The 20,824-nt window shown below is 31.3% G+C and overlaps 1 protein-coding gene across 3 annotated transcripts in view; it reads right to left on the bottom strand.

The window, feature by feature from the left end:
* The window catches only part of LOC134725572 (unconventional myosin-XV-like), a 132,001-nt gene that overhangs the window by 90,505 nt on the left and 20,672 nt on the right, over positions 1 to 20,824 (bottom strand). For 2 of the 3 annotated variants that reach the window (XM_063589505.1, XM_063589504.1), the window contains 3 exons: positions 9,885 to 9,974; positions 3,480 to 3,543; positions 1,574 to 1,683 (listed from right to left, as the gene is read on the bottom strand). In XM_063589505.1, coding sequence (XP_063445575.1) covers positions 1,574 to 1,683; positions 3,480 to 3,543; positions 9,885 to 9,949 — 239 coding nt within the window. In that variant the 5' untranslated portion in view covers positions 9,950 to 9,974. Of the gene's footprint in view, positions 1 to 1,573; positions 1,684 to 3,479; positions 3,544 to 9,609; positions 9,622 to 9,884; positions 9,975 to 20,824 lie in introns of those variants that run through there. The other variant, XM_063589506.1, reaches the window with a different exon arrangement.

Raw genomic sequence — 20,824 nt, 5'->3', positions numbered from 1 at the left:
GGAAAAAAAGTTGTTTAATTTGTTAATAATAAAATGCATCAAACTATCAGTAAATGGTCCCAGATTTACAATCATCTTATAAACAAACCATTAAAATTCTAAATTTAACCCCAAAACATCCTACTTACTCCTATTGTAAGATACAAGATAATCATTTTTTCTCATATTTAAAATTTGAATCGTTTATTGTTCCAGGTAAGTTGTCAACATATTCATCTTTTTTTTTAAAGGTTTTTAAATTATGACAACTTAATTTTTTTATAAAAGGCAAGATGCATGCGATGTATATATTTTAGATTTTAAATTGTGGATATCTATTTGCTATTCCTTTTCCAAAAAAATGCAAGATGATGGAATACTTTTCACTTGGGAAAATGCAAGGAAAATTTCACATTGTTGGATTTTAAGAAAATACAACTTTATCTTGGTATGATGAACACTTTCAGAAGAAAATTTTAGGAGTTTAAAAATGTACTTTATAATATATTAATATTCATAAACTGTCCCAATATAAAGACATGTCAGATATTTCATGAACTCTCTGCCACTATATTTGTCAAAAATGTCACCACTAAAGAACTTGTCTAAATCTGAAGTATTTATGGTCATCTTAGTACAAATATCTAAAGAAAACAATTTTACTATTTCAAATTATTTATTAAATTTCATTCTTTTCAAATACCAAACTGGTCGTAACACAAAACGTTCACCTAATAAATGGTACAAACCAATTACGTATTTAGTATTTCTAAATTATCTGGGTTTACTTTTAAAACATCAGATTTTATCATAGTTTAGGGGCAATAAATTTTCAATTTGACAATATTTAGTTGTGAATGTGAACTGTTAGTTCATTTGTACTAGTGATTACAAGATAACTTCAAAGAAAGTTCAAATCACAAGTTAAACTAAATTCTTTTTATAAATTTTCTGGTATCTGACAAATTTCCTTTCCCAAAATATCTTGTTTGAAGTAAATATTCAAAAGGCCTTGATTACCAAGTTACATCATTGAACTATGTCACATTATGAGAATAATACATCGATTTTTTTTTGCTTTTAATGTTTACAATGAAAAATTTTTAAATACAAGGCCAATTTTTTAGTTCATGTAATTTATTTGGTATGACCAAATTATAGCATACAAATGGGAAGGCGGGAACATCATCAACCGTTTATCTATAATGTATGAAACCTTCTCCATTTGAACATTGTAAGAATCCTGCTTATTTAAAAAAAAACAAAAAAAAACCTTTTTAAAGTCCTTACTAACCACAAGTAATAACATACAAATAAGGACAAGTGTTGACAGTAGATCAAATAGTTCAAATTTGTTTTTATAATAAAAGGTCTAGGACCATTTGAATTTTTAAGTGAAAAGCCCCGTGTAAGAATGTTGACAGTCCTTATAAAGCATCCATGTAAAGAATGGGAGGTCCTGGACTTTTGAAATTAAAAATCAAATTTTCCTCACAGACCTTGGTCCATCATTTAGAAACCCTGAGGTTTATCAGGTCCCTCAATAGCTTAAAATACATTAAAGAAAGATCTTTTGATTCCTAAGTAGACTTACGGTGGTAAATTTCCAAGAGCTCTGCCTTCATATTTCTTGACCATATCAAGCCCATAGATATTAAACATCTTATAAGGGTTGACTGAAACCAGGATACTCCCAGTAAATGTCTGAAAAGATAAGTTTGGATGAAATTTTTACTTTCATTTTACTCTGCAATACAAGATTTCTACTTATTTGAAAACTAGTAATAGAATTAAATGTATTATTTTTTTTATACCAGAAACAAAACTACAAAATAATGTTTCTTTACTGCTTACGTATAAGTAATAAGTCTGTATTTTTCTGTTTACATGTATAAATGTATCAAGAAAGAGACAGTTTTTTTAAAAACACATTTCTCTATTTGTAAAGATACAGCTGTAAAATCTCATAAAAGATGTAAAATTTCTCACAAATTCCTCAAATATGTACCATGTAAATCTTCAAGATAAATGTTCTATAACATTAACTTGTATTTACCAGTACCTAACTACATCCTATTATCGTTGTGAAAGTACAGGAACATTTGTTGTAGAAAACTGTAATTACTGTCAATGCAAACTTAAAACATAAAAACATCATCCAAATTGTATATAAATGTTTGTAGTAACACACACAGAAGTCGTCTTGTTTGTCAGACATTTTTGTCTCTGTATACACAGAAGGGTAAAGAGAAAAGTTATCAATCTCCTGTACAAACTATTGTTTCTAAATTAAGGCAATTCTTTTCTCCTTAATTTCTATTTAAATCTTGGTTTATCGGAACCGAAAGTGTACCTGTCTTCATTATATAAATTTTACTTATTTCAGGTTAGACATCAACACTATAAACAGTTTAAACAAGAATGTGTCCAAAGTACATGGATGCCCCACTCACACTATCATTTTCCATGTTGAATGGACCATGAAATTGAGTAAAAATATAATTTGGCATTAAAATTATAAAGATCATACCATAGGGAAACATGTGTACTAAGTTTCAAGTTGGACTTCAACTTCATCAAAAATTACCTTGACCAAAAACTTTAAACCTGAAACTTGCACTTTCATTTTCTATGTTCAGTGGACCATGAAATGGGGTCAAATGTATAATTTGGCTTTAAAATTAGAAAGATCATAACATAAGAAACATGTGTACTAAGTTTCAAATTGATTGGACTTCAGCTTCATCAAAAACTACCTTGACCAAAAACTTTAACCTGAAGCTGGACAGACGGACGAAAGAACAGATGGACGAACAGACGCAGACCAGAAAACATAATGCCCCCTTTCTATTGTAGGTGGGGCAAAAAAAGAGGCGGGGGTTTATAATGCTGAATACTCTGATTCACATATCTTAATGTGCATGTGCCAATTTATAACCCACCCCTGTCTGATGTTTTTGATTCTTTTAAGTATTTTTGATCCAGTAAGGAATTTGTAACTGATGGCAAACATTTGTTAGTTTCTCTATTCAATTTATTTATAGCTAGTCTTGATTCTGGGATGTCATTAGAGTTTGACATAGTTTCTTGAGGAAAACATGTTGACCTATAAATATCTTCAAGAGGGTTTTGTATTGTTGGGTTGATTTATGACAGAAATATAATATCCAACTTATTGTAATCATTTTTTTACTGCTTTAAAATTTGGGACATCAATACCATATCTTTGATGATATAAATGTCTGTACTTGGGCTAAGGCTTATTAAGAGCCTGACATGGGATGGGTTCATGCACATTATAGGTGAAGGTCATGTTTGTTTGTGTTGGTAGGTGCTGTCTGACAGATGATAACCCCATCATTTATGGTTTAGACATATGTCAATGTTGTTCCAACTGAAATCAATAACATATGTGCATTAAACCCTTTACTCGAATATCAGACACTTGAGGAGCTATAAGGAATCAATTTTTCCTCAAACCTGTTGTCCTGTAAACTTACATATATAAGTTCTCTTTCATATCTGGCTTTGATATTCTTTAGAATGACCTCTTCGTCAAGTAAACTGCAATGAAAATTAAATATATATGAAATTAGCTTTTACAGTAAAGGTACAATAAAACATATAGCTCAATAAACTAACATGCAGAGTATATTCCTTAAAGTTTGTATTTAGTTGAGAATTCTAAAACATATAGAATTTTTTTCTTAACACACACTCTAGCCTCCTATTAACAGGGTCAGATTGAAAGATTGAAAACAAACTGAAAATGCCATGGAAAAGAACTAAACAAGTATGTGTCCACAGTACAGAAATGCCACACTAGCACTATGATTTTTTATGATTTTTTATATTCAGTGGACTGTGACAATACATTGATGTCAAAAATCTAATTTGGCATTAAAATTGGAAAGATCATATCATAGGGAACATGTGTACTAAGTTTGAAGTTGATTGGAATTCAACTTCATCAAAAACTACCTTGACCAAAAACTTTAAACTGAAAGAGGACAAACAAGAACATACCAGAAAACATGATGCTCCTCTACTATCGTAGGTGGGGCATAAAATGGTCCAGCCCAAGTAGGTGGTGTTACATCTAATAAAGTCTATCCAAATTATTTTTGCCAAGAAATCTGCTGAAGCCAGTGCTAGACTTGCAGTGAGATAAGAGTTTGTTTTGCTCTATGCTGAAGGCTTCACTGTGACTTTGAGATGAAGAACAGCAATAAAAAGCTCTGTTTGCTTTGAATGTTGTTTTTTTTTGCTGTGCATGAACTGATTTTGTGTTATGGATGGATACCCCATAACCTTTGTTTAAATAATAAGTTATAGTTCACAAATCACAACATCGGAGACTGAATACTTCCAACCCAATAAGACTTTCATATAATTGTCTGACACATCAGATAGCAATAATTTGTGTCCATAGGGCATCATGCCCTACTCACACTTTCACATTTGAATGTAAGATTTTTATCAACAATGAATAATATAGATCTGACAGGTATAATTTATGTCAGACTCTTTAAAAAAAGATTTATATATTCTAGACAGGCCATACCCGTTACCGTTACCGGTATGTGTCAAAACCGTTAAAATAAATATTACTAAGTCCAAGTTAGGAAAGGTTTGTACCAATAGTAAAGATAAACTAGTTTTGTGTATTTGAACAATCATTAGATTCAACTTTTTATGAATGAAAATTAAACTATATATTTGTTTATTTTCTTAAGTGAAGAAATATTGTACTGATTTATTGACAAGGATATACCATACTTTTTATCGCTCAAAGTTAACAGTCTTGTGAATTGTTCAAGCTCATGCTTGAAATCAAATTAATTTTCTCAATTGTATCAATGGTGCTCTGCCAACTATATGTTATGCAAGCACGGTCATGTGAATAAGTTTTGAGAAACACTTTTCTGTTTATGTGTTTTTACTTTAAAAAAAAACCATCAGGTCTATACAGGATAAACTTTCAACGGTTCGATGAACTCCTTCTTTGTTTGTATTGAAAAAAAAATTATCTTGTGTCCTTCTTTCGGATCAGATTAAAATTTTCTCACAAGAATTGATGCTGACGACCAGACAACTTTTGACTGACAGCTTAGCAAAAAATATAAAGATACATCTTAAGTAACAAAAACAACATAATTAATAAAGGGCCAGGTAATTTTAACAATGGAGTATCTATTTATCCTCTGTCATCCTCAGTTCTCTAGCATTCTACTATTTGTATAGAGTTATTCAGGTGTGCTACTGTAATACTGAATGAATTTAAAGGGTGACCTTAATAATGTAATGGAGATTATGGAGGGATTTCGAAGTTCTTTTAATTGTGTTGATGGGATAATAAATAAACCATCTGGTAGATCCTTTCACAGCGACATGAAAAGTATAGGCTAGAGAACAATATAATCTAGCACTTCACAGGCTTGTATTACAAAATATAATTCCAGCTTGGTTTCACCTCATGCATGTTTTTTGTCGATTTGTTATTTCTTATGAAGACAAATTGAGTAGATCTTATGTATTATTAAGAGGTTGATTATGTAAAAGATCTGTTAACAAGAACATTTAAGTTGTATGATATTGATAAATGCATGAAATCACTTCAATACTACCAAAGAGAATAACATATTAAAGCATTGGGCTTCCAAAAAGAGGTCTGGAACATTCAATACAAAAACAAACAGCTGTCCTGAAATTACATGTATGCTCACCAGCAAGCAAAACTGTCTATTATCAGTATAATGCAAAAGGTGATTATTTAAAAAAGGTACCCTATTTACATGGTCAATTTATGTAGAGTTATAGAAATAACAAATTGACCATAAAACTTCATTGAAGTCATGAATTCAAAAATATTATGTAAGTGACCTAATTTTGCTTATATGCTGACCTACATTCAAGAACAAATGCATCCACTAGTCAACATGATCAAATGATGTATAGTAAGTGAATGAGATATGCATAAAAAATCAGTTCTAAAAAAAAGTAGGGTTCAAATAAATTTATGGTAATCAACTCATCAAAAACCTTAACCATTACTGTAAGAACATCTACTGTTACACAACAAATGTCATACAATGGAACAACCAATGCAAAAACTTCCAAAAATTATTACCACAACCCCAATGATAAATATAGCATGGTTACAAGTGAAATGTTTTGTATCACAGTTTCAAATTCTTTTCAAATAAAGAAAAATATTATTTCTGCAAGGAAAACTGATAAGAAATTAGATTATTTAAAAATCTTGGCTAATGGCTATGAGAAATCTGCTGATTTTTTTTAAATCCTTAAAAAAGTGCTATTTGCCAATATTTAATTTGATAATATAAGATTAATTTGATAAAGCAATAAAATGTGTGAAACATACTAATGTTTTTATAATTTACTTTTTAAAGCAAACACTTTTTAGATTATTTACTGGAGTAAATATAATCAATTCATTTGCCCCGAATATATGTTTTTATAATTCATTCTCAATAAACTAGCATGAAATTTGAATCTACAAAATGAATAAGATTTCATTCAGTTTGTTTAAACTGATTAAATCATTTGAGGGACATGGGAGCGTCTAACCTTTTAATGAATGTCAAAGCTTCCAAGATTTAGGTTAAACTTTTCCAAAAAATATAAGTATCAGTAGACATGCTTTTTTTTAACAAGTGAGTGCTTTATCATAAAGCATCATAATTTATCTGTCTACCTATAAAATTCAACATGTCTCCAATAGCTATACATGTAGTATTAAATCATATGTACTTTTATTAGCCACAACTCTTCTAAACCTTAAAATGGCAAATTGATATGTGATGTGACTTTTATCTCTTTTTAAATTTATAATTTACCATCGATTAAGTTTTTTTAAAGTTTTGCATAGTTCAATAAAAGCGTTAATAAAAACAGATTAGAACCTATTCCAAATGATATAAAACAAGAAGTTGCATCAACAATGTGCATTGTCAGGCTAACAATGGCTGCAGAATACAACAAGAAGGAACTAGCTACCAGTAGCCTGATTTGAAAAGACAAGCCATTAGTGTAAATAGATATAAAATTTTGCAGACTTTGATATTTTTACAATTTTTTTTTAAGAAGACCACTTGTAAATGTTCTGGATTTTTGTGGTTGTGTTGCTGTCTAATTGATGTATGCCCTAGCTTTTCTTTTATTTATATCTCGTACAGATAATAGACCAGTTTTGTTCCATTTGTGAAACTAGGACAATGTTCTACCCACAATCCTCAAATATAATCCACGTTAAATATTAAGCTTATAGATTTACCTACTTCCTTATATCATATTATCTTAATCCCCCACTATCAAACCGCTTAATTGGAATTAAACTGGACAAAAGTGTGACTCACACACATTAGGTAGCCATTCAAACAATGAAAAACTTCAATGAAAGAGAAAATACTGGAAAGCTTTGTTAATAAATATTTAGTCTTGAATTCCAACTACATCTGGCTGTTTCAAGTGTTTGACAATACTGTAATATAATTTATCAATTTTTTTTTCAAACCATAGAATATAAGGTACCATATCAGTATGATCCTAGTTTTGAAAAGTTTATATCCTCATTCTTTCTGCGGGATGTTAATAAGGCCCTATACATCAACTTTATGGTCTATGTTGTGAGGTCTCTTATGAAAATCAATCCTTTATACCTATCTATAAAACTGACCCTAAAGACATTAAGATGCATCTGTTATATAACATCTTATAAAGATCTATAAACTTTATGGTTTTTATAAAAAATATGGCTCCTTAAATTTGAGTTCATCACAAGAAAGTCAGAGAAAAATTTTGTCTTCAAGATGCATCTGTCACATATTATTAACAAATTTTCATCAAAAAATGCTTTCTCAAATTTGAGTTTAACAGCAATGAAAAGCATCCTCACAATAAGAGTCAGCTAAGACAGATATCTTCATCATATCTCAATACAATATCGTGTTTGCTTAATCAAGCCTTATATAACATGAGGATTTACTGTGCGTGGATATAACTGGGAGCACTTATCAATTAAAATCTTCTCTCAACATGAATTATTTAAACAACTTAAGAATTTCATGCATGTAAAATGTATACAACCCTTACATGCATATTACTGCACTCTGATCAAATAAAAGATAAGTTCAATTACATAACACAAAGTTTACGAAGACCTGCGCTGACAAAAACCATGTGTTTAATTCTAAAGTAAATCCAAATTAATATCACGACTTTATGGGGTTTTGTTGGGTTTTTTTTCTTTCTATTATGCCAGAATGATATAATCCACTATTCTTTTGTGTCACTTAAATTCCTTCATATTACACCAGATTTATATCATCTTATGCAATCAATCAATTCTACAATTAGAGAGCCAATCTGGGTGGGACTATTTTTATTTTTTCCAAGGATTTTACAATACATTAGGTTCTGTAGTATTTTTAAGTGTCATACAAAGCCAAATTATAAACCTAGAAGAAGTGACACACAATGCTTCTGGATTTTATTTCTTTTATAAAGGGATACTAAGTTAATATGACTTTTCTTAAACTTTATTTATAGTTGTGAAACTATTTTTGGAATGTCAATATAAACTCCGTTCAAAAACTGAACTTCACATTTATTATTCATAAACATCTGCACCAGTCTATCAAAACTGGACATGAGCCTTTTCAAACCCCTGCACTAGTCTATTACCGTTGAAAGTTTTGAGACAACCGTTGAAAGTTTCGAGACATTCTTTAAAGTGTTGGTTTCAAAATAAAATGCAATATCAGTTTGATGACATTCTATTCCTCTATCAGGACCATGGATAAAACCTGTGTATGGACATTAGTTTAGATTCAGTGGCTTTGATAGTTTTAAACATGATTGAGTTTTTCATAAGTGTTTAGTTCTCGGGTACTTTAGGAGATTCTGAACTGCTGGGAATAAAGCATCTTCCTAGATCAAAATCGTCACTTTGACTTTTATTTTTTCATGCTTCATTGACTTACGTACCTTTTTCTCAGCAAAATACCTACTATCATATTATTTAGTGTGAGGATGAAAGAGTACACTAATCTTCTTGGAAAAATAGTCACTCAGACTATATTTTGTCTTTAAGTCATATTTGAGTTACATGTTTATTTTCCAGATACTGTGTGGTTGAAGTCAATTGCATTATCATATGATGTTTACCGAGACAATTTGATTGATTGATCGATTGGTGTTTAACGCCACTTTCAACACTATTGTGCTATTTTGGTGGCTGTCAATTTTTATTGGATGAGGAAGCCAGAGTGTCCAGGGAGAACCACTAACCTTTGGTAGAAAACTGTCAATACTAGTCAATTAAGATTAGAGTCGAGTTCAACTGATTTGTGCTTGATTCAAACTCACAACCTCAGTGTTGACTGGTTAATGATTTAGAATTTCAACTACTTGAACCACCTTATTTGTGTATGATTTGAAGTTTAATATGTCATTCATTACCACTGAACTAGTATATATATTTATTTAGAGGCTAGCTGGGTGCGGGAATTTCTTGCTGCATTGAAGACCTATTGGTGACCTTCTGCTGTCGGGTTGTGTCTCTTTGACACATTCCCCATTTCCATTCTCAATTTTATTAACACATACCTGAGGTTGATCATATCCAGCACCCCTCTTTTAGAGTCACCACCATTTTGTTTTATTTCCCTTCCCTTCCCCATATTACACTAAATACATACCTGAGGTTGATCATATCCTCCACCCCTCTTTTAGAGTCACCACCATTTTGTTTGATTCCCTCTCCTACCCCACATTACACTTAACACATACCTGAAGTTGATCATATCCTCCACCCCTCTTTTAGAGTCACCACCATTTTGTTTTATTTCCCTTCCCTTCCCCATATTACACTAAATACATACCTGAGGTTGATCATATCCTCCACCCCTCTTTCAGGGTCACCACCATTTTGTTCTGCTACCTCCATTTTGACAGCACCTTTACCTGATTATCTGAGGAAGAGAAAAAAATAATAATAATAGTCAAATAGAACCAAAATTTAATTATTGGGCATCAACAAACTAGAGCCTGGGTAATTGGTCAACAACTGTTGTAAACTAGAGGCTCCAAAGAGCCTGTGTCGCTCACCTTGGTCTATGTGAATATTAAACAAAGGACGCATTTGAATTCATGACAAAATTGTGTTTTGATGATGGTGATGTGTTTGTACATCTTACTTTACTGAACATTCTTGCTGCTTACAAACATTCTATCTATATTGAACTTGGCCTAAGAGTTTCAGTCGAAAATGTTAATTAAAATTTACAAATTTTATGAAAATTGTTAAAAATTGACTTTAAAGGGCAATAACTCCTTATGGGGTCAATTGACCATTTAGGTCATGTTGACTTATTTTTAAGTCTTACTTTGCTGTACATTGTTGCTCTTTACAGTTTATCTCTATCTATAATAATATTCAAGATAATAACTAAAAACGGCGAAATTTCCTAAAAATGACTAATTCAGGGGCATCAAACAAACAGTGGTTTGTCCGATCCATCTGAAAATTTCATGGCAGATAGATCTTGACCTGATAAACAATTTAACTCCCTGTTAGATTTGCTCTAAATGCTTTGGTTTTTGAGTTATAAGCCAAAAACTGCATTTTACCCCTATGTTCTATTTTTAGCCATGGCAGCCATCTTGGTTGGTTGGCCGGGTCACGCCACACATTTTTTAAACTATATACCCCAATGATGATTGAGGCCAAGTTTGTTTAAATTTGGCCTGGTAGTTTCAGAGAAGAAGATTTTTGTAAAAGATTACTAAGATTTACGAAAAATGGTTAAAAATTGACTATAAAGGGCAATAACTCTTAAAGGGGTCAACTGACCACTTTGATTATGTTGACTTATTTGTAGATCTTACTTTGCTGCACATTATTGTTGTTAACAGTTTATCTCTATCTATAATAATATTCAAGATAATAACCAAAAACAGCAAAATTTCCCTAAAATTACCAATTCAGGGGCAGCAACCCAACAACAGGTTGTCTGATTCATCTGAAAATTTCAGGGCAGATAGATCTTGACCTGATGAACATTTTTACATCAGATCAGATTTGCTCTAAATGCTTTGGTTTTTGAGTTATAAGCCAAAAACTGCATTTTACCCCTATGTTCTATTTTTAGCCTTGGCGGCCATCTTGGTTGGTTAGCGGGGTCACACCACACAATTTTTAAACAAGATACCCCAATGATGGGTATGGCCAAGTTTGGATTAATTTGGCCCAGCAGTTTCAGAGGAGAAGATTTTTGTAAAAGTTAACGACGCCGGACGACGCCAAGTGATGAGAAAAGCTCACTTGGCCCTTCGGGCCAGGTGAGCTAAAAAGGGAAGTGTATTAATCAAAATAATGATTTTGTACTTTTTTGGCATGGATGATGCACTTCTATGTGCCTGCCTATCATATGGTATAAGGCCTGCCTATAATATTGTAAAAGTTCTGCACATACTATGGTAAAAGGCCTGCAAATAATATGGTAAAAGGTGTCTATAATATGGTAAAAAGCCTGCACATAATATGGTAAAAGGCCTGCACATAATATGGTAAAAGGCCTGCACATAATATGGTAAAAAGCCTGCACATAATATGGTAAAAGGCCTGCACATACTATGGTAAAAGGCCTGCACATAATATGATAAAAGGCCTGCACATAACATGATAAATTAAATGGCTTGCACATAATATGGTAAAAGTCTTCTATAAGTTAATTTAACTACATGTATAAACAGCCAGCCGAACATTTAAGTGGTAGTGTTAATATACTGATTTATATAGATTATTATTCTAAGACTAAGTTCATCTCATTTGTTTGGTGTAGAAAATTGTATCAATTTTTATGGTTCAAAAAAAGTGTTTTTATTTGTTTTTTAAACAAGAGGGAATCATAATGATTTAAAAGATAAAATAAAATTCCAAAATTCCCACCCCTACTCCCTATTGCATAAATAAATTTCAAGTATTCTAAGGACAACATGAACTGAATATTTACAAATGTGTCCCTAATTTGTAAACTTGCAAATTTGTCATGTCATTTTTTTAACAGAACTATTTAATACTACTAATTGTCAGGGTATAAGCTTCAAGCAATCCAGTTCAAAATAAAAAAATAAACCTCCAAAAAGTTAATGTTTTGTGTTTAATGTTTAAAGAATCATGTTGGTCATTAGTAATACAAGACACATTTATAAACATACGACCTTTCTTTAGAAGAAATTAAATACAGGTATATATGTCAGAAATGTGAAAAACTGTGTTTTAAAAACTGTCCTAGGTGTTATAACACTGATAACCTCTCATTACTCATAATTTCTAAAGTAGTGACATAAATATTAAGGAGTCCACCCAACATGTGATTTTTATTTCTATATTTAGAATGAAATGCGTAGAACTTGTTTGAATGTAATGAATGTAAATCGTATATGTATAGATATTAGGTCAATAAGTAGACTTACTGTGTGTGTGTGCAATTCTTCATGTGTAATTAAATTTGTTAATTTAAAATCCTGTTTTTGATCAGTTAAAAATACATGGGTTTCTTTTGAATTCTGGTTGAACACAGACACTTAAAGTCTTACTCATGGTTAATCCTCAGACCTTCTTTTTATACTTATATTCCTAATTTAACTTTTATTCATTGAAAGTCCAGTGGCAAATATTTCATGCATATCAGAGGAAGAAAGAATAGAACATTTAGCCATTTGTGGTTGTTGGTGGTTGCTGTTTGACACATTTGTTTTTGTCATTTACTGTTATGTAATAAATCAGACTGGTAGTATTTTTGTTTTAATTGTTTCACCTTGGGGAATTTGGTTTGTTTTTTGCTCATTTAAGAAGGCCATGGCATAAGGTGATCCATAGTTGCTGACACACCTTAATTCGTCTCTAATGAACAGCATCTATTGGCAATCATAACACATCCCTTATATTTATCAGTGGCGGATCCAGAAATTTTCATAAGTGGGGCCCACTGGCTGCCTAAGAGGGGGCCCAATCCCTTCAGGCTTCAGTGAATCCCTATATAAGCAACTATATAACACTGCCCCCCCCTAAATCCACCTCTGTTTATATTAAATTCAATGGGAAAATTCTGTAAAAGGGGTGGAACAAAATGATAAGTGGTAAATATAGAACTGCCATTAGCGGAAAAAAGGTTATGTGGAGTGGAGGCAGATATTTTCATTCCTATATAGAAAGATTATCAAGATATTTAATCTGAGAGTAATAAATTTAACATTAGTATATGGTTTCATCAACATGAGAAATTATCTCATATATTTTATACAGCAAAATTCAACACTTAAGATCTACCACAGCATAAAGACCTGCATGAAATTAGTTTAATTTTGTTAACATCAAAAATAAATAACAAAGGTTCTGACAAGAAGTTCTCAAAATGACAACACTACATAGAAAAAATACAAATATGAAAGGAGTATAAAATACAAAATTACCTATGTCGAAAACTCATTAAATTATAATTTTCCTGCAATGTCAAAATATTGTGTAATATAATAACTCATTTCAATGGTATTATGGGAGAAAAAGCTTTGGGAAGAAAATAATTTCATGTACAGAATACACAATACAGCACAATCTCAACAATCTCAAAAGATTTGTAAAATGACTTTTAATTGAAAACCGCCCACTGGTAACTCGATCTTGTTACAAGGTTGCAAATTTTGGTACAAGCTTTGCAGAATTTCCCATTAAATAACCATTTCTACACCAGTTATCATATATAATTTAAATTTTTATAAAAGTGATGTCATATATAGGAATATATATACATAAATAAATCGTTTAGGTGTTGGCTTTAATACTGATGCTACCAATAGAGATATGTAAATATTTCCTATCAGCCCATTTCAATTTCTTCGTAATACAGATTCATTTCTTATACAAGTTACATAATCCTAAAATAATTTAACCTTTCAAAAAACTCAACTTTTTGAACTAAATAAGCTCATTACAGCTAGTTAAATTGCCGGCAACTCTAAATAGAAGCTCAAATTGTAACTTGTTAAAAACAATATTGCATTCTTGGATGACAATTTCAGAATTTTAGTTCCTGATCTGCCTTGACCCTTTTCCACAAAACCTTCTAATATGAGTCAAACGATAGGGCATTATATAATTCAGTCACCAATACTATTCTATGAAACATTTATTTCACATATGATAGCTGTAGAGATTAAAGGGTGAGGGTTGACTCCTCAAAAAGTCTAATTCAACACCACAACTTAATTGCATTAAGAGAACTGGTGTAAAGAAATGACACTGACCTGTTTTTGACTTTGTTTGACTCAGAGTAAATATTTAATGTGACTACCAAGATGCCTAAAATTAAAGTCCTCACAAAAAAATATAAAAACTTTCAATGAAGGTACCCTAAGTCTTCCGAAGAAGGTCTGATTATTCAGCATAAAGGGTTTACACGGCATATGTACCCCTTGAAGTAACTTTACTGATGAAGCATACACTATCAAATGTAGGAAATCAACAAGGATATACTGGGTATTTCTGTTCATTGTTCCTGTTAATATGAGCTATCGTTTAGAATAACCCTGAAATCTTAAAAGTTATCATTCAAACTTAAAAATATGACAATCAAAAATTCATTGGAAACCAATAAAACATGTAAAAAACTCTATAATCAACTTGTTGTAATAAAAACATTTCAACTGTTAACAAAATTATACTTTTGACAATACGCCCCTGTTGGATATGAAAATTCCATAGAATTATCAACCAAGAAACATCATAATACAACAATACAGATACAAATACTTAAGCTTTAACAACCCAGAAACTTCATAATACTACAATCAATGTACAGTACCTGAAACTGATCTATAATTAAACTATTGTAAAATGTTCAATCGTGAAAATTTGATGATCAATAACAAAAGTCTGCACCAAAATAAGCCGTAATAAATAGTGATTACTATTGATTTCTCATTCCAAATCAATGATCGGTCAATTTCAAATGTTAACTTAAAGTATGAAAACCTCACCTAATAATAGCTGGACCATTAATAAATTTTATTCAGTTGTAGCATTTAAATCAAGAAAAATATTTAAATAATTCATCAACTTGTCATCAGCTTCATTTCCGTTAATTCTTCATGGTATACTATACAACAAATAAAGTAGTAAGTTTACATGCAATAGTTTAACACATGACTTCTTCACTAATATAACTAAAGTGACTTATACACAGTGGACTGATATCATGGGACATTAATTTCCTGCTCACTGTAATAATTTCAAAACAAAAGATACTGTCCACTCAGCAAATATGAGAAACTGTTGTCATCAAAGTAGTCAGTCTACGTGTACTGAATTCTCAGAAAATATCAAAAATAATTATGGATATCCAAAAACTTCCTTTGTTATTACAAATATAGTTTCCATTCAAGCATAATAAGCGATTTTTCTTATGGTTTTAGGAGGAAGACCTTTGTCGGGTATCAAGATTTTGCCTTTTTTTTCTGCATGAATTCAGTTTTCAAACTTATAAGGACTCAGTAATTATATATTTAGGGAACCAGGGATGGAATGATTCATTATTTCTGGCCAAGTTAACCATAGAGAACATTTCCTGGCAGTGTGTATCACAAACTGAGTTTGCAAGTACCTTGGTGCATTTCAAATTGAATGATCATTAAGAATAATACTCTACTTATAATACATTCTTTTTTGAAAAATTAGTCATTAAAAAGACACAGAGGTCAAAAACGGAAAAAGAAAAATAAGAAAATTGTCAAACTTGCGGTTTAATAAAACTTAAATTACAAACAATACACAATTAAAATTTTAAAATATGCACAATTGTCAATCTTACTTAAATGAGGTTCATAAAAGGGGATCTGTATGTAAAGAATGTAAAAGGAAATTGTGATTTCACATTCTTACTCCTTAATATTGCATCTATTGCTATCTGCTGTAATATAAATGTTGAAAGCCTAAGACACAAACTGCAAAAAAAATACAACCCAAAAATAACCCATAAGAACAATTCATGGATGTTAGACATGACATAAACAGGGGTTTGTGTATTGCGTCATGATATTCAGAACACAATGTAATCCTAAATTTAAATGTACATTTTAACAAATTGAAGAATTAAAAAATATTTTAATAAAAAGACAAAATATCAGTTCTAAGAATATATGCATGTAAAAAAATGATTGTTAAATGGTAAAAACTTGATAACACGACAGTCAGACAACAGAATCACTGTTTACATTTACCAAAACACCTTATTCACGGACAAAAAATGACAACCATAATTTGTGGTGACTTAAAGGATTGGTAAACATTGCATAATATTATAGACAGAAATACATGTAGTTGAAAGCTTTTTAAATATATGCTTTAATCTATATGATCAAACAAAATTCTTCAAAAATTTATCGGCAAAGTTTATCTATAATTGCTTCATATCCCTAATTCAAATGTTTGACTGTGTATACAAAAATTTTTAATATAATTTCTGTTTAGAATCTAAGTGTGTTTATACTGACGATTTTCAAATAGTTGAAAGATATGCTTCAAAAGAAGTGTAAACAAGACAGTATGCCTCTATGTTATATCAAACTTAATCTCTAAATTAGGTAGTCACTGGTGAAATGTTAGGATAATATCTTAGTCAAAAGTACAAATTATTCTACTGATTCAAACTAAATGTTTTTCTTTTAAGCCAAGTATATGTATATATAAACTAAAGCTTATATACTGAAAATATGCTTTTTTAATGTTGGTGTTTCTAAGATTGAGTAAAAAATCTCTCTCAATGGATATACCCAAAGAGTGCAAACTTTATTACAGTGTGCTAAGAAAAAGAACTAGATATCATTGAGATGGGAGCCATCTCTGTGGGCCCCGCTGTCAATAACGTGGGGTAAATAAGTTGCATGGATAATCTGATATGAAGCATTATTTGAAGTTATTACATAGTCTCATGTGTGATTTTGATCTAAGATTTTAAGTTAAAACTGATAAATATTCTCATCTTACTTTCATAAAATAATAGTGACATGACTGCATGATGTGAACTCATTGTTGACTACTCTAAGGTGACTTCTGGATATATGGATTGATGTTTGAACAATATGTTTAAAGGTGCTGCCCAATTGATATTTGTCACATATTTTTAGAATTATGCCTTCAATATATTAAGACCCACCAAGTATAAAGTATGAAATATTAGCGGTTCTCGAGAGGTAGAGCGGACACAATTTGTTAAGAACAACGAACGGATGGACAGACCGACAGACTGACCTTAGACCTAGGATGCATACATTATGACACATTCTCTGGTGTTGGTTAATATATATGTTAAGTTGAAAATGTTTGTCAGGTATAAAGTATGAAATAATAACAGCTGTCCTCTCAAAATATAGTGTGGATCAAATTTGTTAGCGATGGACAGACCAACAGACAGACAGACCTTTGACCTAGGAAGTGGTACATACATCATGACACACCCTCTGGTGTTGGTTAAAATGGATGTCAAGTATAATATTTGAAATCATAACGGTTCTCAAGATATAGAGCGGACACAATCTTCACCACAGGACACAGGGTTGTCAACTGAAACCAAAGTTTTTTTGACGTTGACCTTTGACCTAGGAAGTTGTACATACATCATGACACGCCCTCTGGTGGTGGTTAAAATGGATGTCAAGTATAAACTTTGAAATCATAACGGTTATCTAGATATGGAGCTGACACGATCTTCACCACAGGACACGGGGTTGTCAACTCGAAAACCAAAGTTTTTGACCTTGACCTTTGACCTAGGAAGTTGTACATACATCATGACACACCCTCTGGTGGTTGTTAAAATGGATGTCAAGTATAAACTTTGAAATCATAATGGTTAAATAGATATGGAGCGGACACAATCTTCACCACAGGACACGGGGTTGTCAACTGAAACCAAAGTTTTTGACCTTGACCTTTGACCTAGGAAGTTGTACATACAACATGACACAACATCTGGTGTTGGTTAATAATCATGTTAAGTATTAAGTATGAAATCATAATGGTTCTCTAGATATGGAGCGGACACGAAAGTGTTACGGAAGGACGGACAGACGGATGGACGGACGAACGGACGGACGGACAGACTGATCACTATAGGGCGACCCGCCTTTAGCGTAGCCCTAATGAAACAAATTTCCTTTGCTGTATACTGCATCTCCATCAGGTACTCTGAAGACCAAGCGTTTGAATACCTAAAATATAAAACCTTTGACAATTCAAAAGGGCCTCAAAAGAGCAGCCAAAGTAGTCTAAATCGAAAGGTATTCAGCAAAAATTGGCAAAATCAAGACTTTCAACAGGACAGCCAAAACAATTTAATTCAACCTCAGTGTAGCAAAACTTTTCTACCAGTACTTACTGCTGACTATCTCTCACGTTCATTCTATCAGTTTGTTTTACTATACATGCAAAACAACATGTATGATATGTATGACTTCCCCCTATATTAACCACAAAGGTATTTCCAATACTTGTTTACAGTAATACACCTCTCCTAAAATTAACTAAAGCATGAAAACTGCACAAAATCATTTAAAAAATCTTTAAATGGTACATTATAACTTATCATATGAATTATAAGTTTCAAAATTTAAAATGATTATTTAGGAAAACTTGTTATAATGTGATCAACTTTTCAGTACATGTTCTCATACTTTTGTTAATGAAATAATCATTCTTGCAGTTTGAAAATTTCAAATGCATGAAATTTTCAGAAAGTGAAAGTTTAAATACTTAATTACACCATGACATGTCAAAATAATTTACGCAATTACATGCAAAATAAACAGATATTTTTATCTGTTAAGTATGCAATTATTCTGCATAGACAACCATATACTAAACTTACATTTTCTTTAAAACAAGTATAACCCTAGAAGAAAGAACTCAATTTAGAAAAAATAATGAGAGAAAATGTTTAAGAGTAACCAAATGTTGACAACTGCGTAGTAGTTTACAAATAGATCATCAGTGCTATAATGTCATAAAACTAAAACAGGTTCTAGAAAAACGTCCTTTAAAGCTGAACAAACATGACTAGTATATGTTCTCAGAATAAAAATGTTTACAAAACAAATGTAGAAAAAAATAAACTAATTTTAAAGTAACAATTCTCAATATTTTCATATATTCCATAAAATATAACTGGTTATTCCAAATATTTGTCCATAGGATTCACATCAAGTTTTTTTTATAAGAAGCAGAATCTTTTAGAAATGATAATCGACTATTACTGGGATGGACAATATTATCAGATCAACCTGAATTTTCAACCAGACATAAATCTAGAACTTATACCTACAATATATTTAATTTCAACTCAAGCAATTAGTCTTTAATTAGGTGGCGATCAATTGAAACAATATTTACTTTGCCAATAAAAGGTAACATATTGATCTTGATAGACTTCCTAGTCTAACAGTTGAAGACATTTTGGTACTTAGATATAAAAAGATGTGGTCTGAGTGCCAATGACACAACTCTCCATCCAAGTCACAATTTGTAAAAGTAAACCACTATAGTTCAAAGTATGGTCTTCAACACAGAGCCTTGGCTCACAATAAACAGCAAGCTATAACAAGCCCCAAAAATGACTACCCGTAGTCTAAAACCATATCATTCAAACAGGAACCAACTGTCTTATCTATATAAAAAACAAGGAACGAAAAACACTTATTAAGCCCATCAACTGACAACAACAACTGAACATCATATTCCTGACTAAGAACAAGTACAAACAGAAGCTGCATGTTTTATTGGTGTTTAATGTTAATTTCAACCTCTCAGCTAAATCATTGTGGCCAAGTTTTATTGGTAGAGAGTGTCAAAGTGTATGGAGAGAAACACAACCTTTGGTATGAAAGCTGCTTAGATCTCAATAAAGATCAGAGTGGAAAACAACTGGACAAAAGTAGGCTTTGGATGCAGAACACCAGAAATGACAGGCTTGTGATCAAAACAAATAAACAACTAAGACCACAGAGCTACTGAAGCACCCTCCTTCCATATATGTGTGTTTTAGGCTAGCAGCATTTACTATGTAAGAAATAGTAGGGATGAGCCCCTTGAATGGGTAACTATGAACTTTTAATTTTCAGTTACATTATATATGATAACTCAAGAAATTAAACAAAAAATATATGAAAAGATGACAAGTTTGTCTATTAAAATACTCCAAATACCTCTCCCTCATTTTAAAATGCTTTAATTCTGGATTTGAGACATTATCAAAAAAAAAGTTTTATATATATGAAGGATTCAGATTATCAAAATATATATAAATTTTCTTGATGATATTTTTTTTGTATCTTACTCTAACCTGAGATTTGACAACACTGATATTCTAACAATAATACAAAAGAATGACGGCACATATAGTACATAGTAGACAAGATAAAACCAATACAATACATAAGCATTGAGGTCTACCTATTTTCTTAAATAAATAGATATCTACCCTATTCCTCAATAAGGGTAGTCATGCTCTGATAACTATAATATACAATATGGCTTTACATAAGTGGTGATAAACTGATCATTGATATTTGTATGAATTGTGAAGTATCCGTCAATGAGCAACATGCCAAGTTTACAAACAATATTTTACATCATAAATATTTATGACAACTTGGCACTGCTACTGGTATAGAAAAATCATATAACATTTCAGCATAATCTTATTGAACAATGTTAGAATCCAATAAATAAATAAAAGCCAGAAATTTGCTTATTAGACAAATAATACTA

This window comes from Mytilus trossulus, chromosome 7 (assembly GCF_036588685.1).
Source record: "Mytilus trossulus isolate FHL-02 chromosome 7, PNRI_Mtr1.1.1.hap1, whole genome shotgun sequence".
In the NCBI taxonomy this organism is placed as follows: domain Eukaryota; kingdom Metazoa; phylum Mollusca; class Bivalvia; order Mytilida; family Mytilidae; genus Mytilus; species Mytilus trossulus.
The sequence above is the reverse complement of the archived record's forward strand: the minus strand, read 5'-3'. Positions and strand labels throughout refer to the sequence as shown.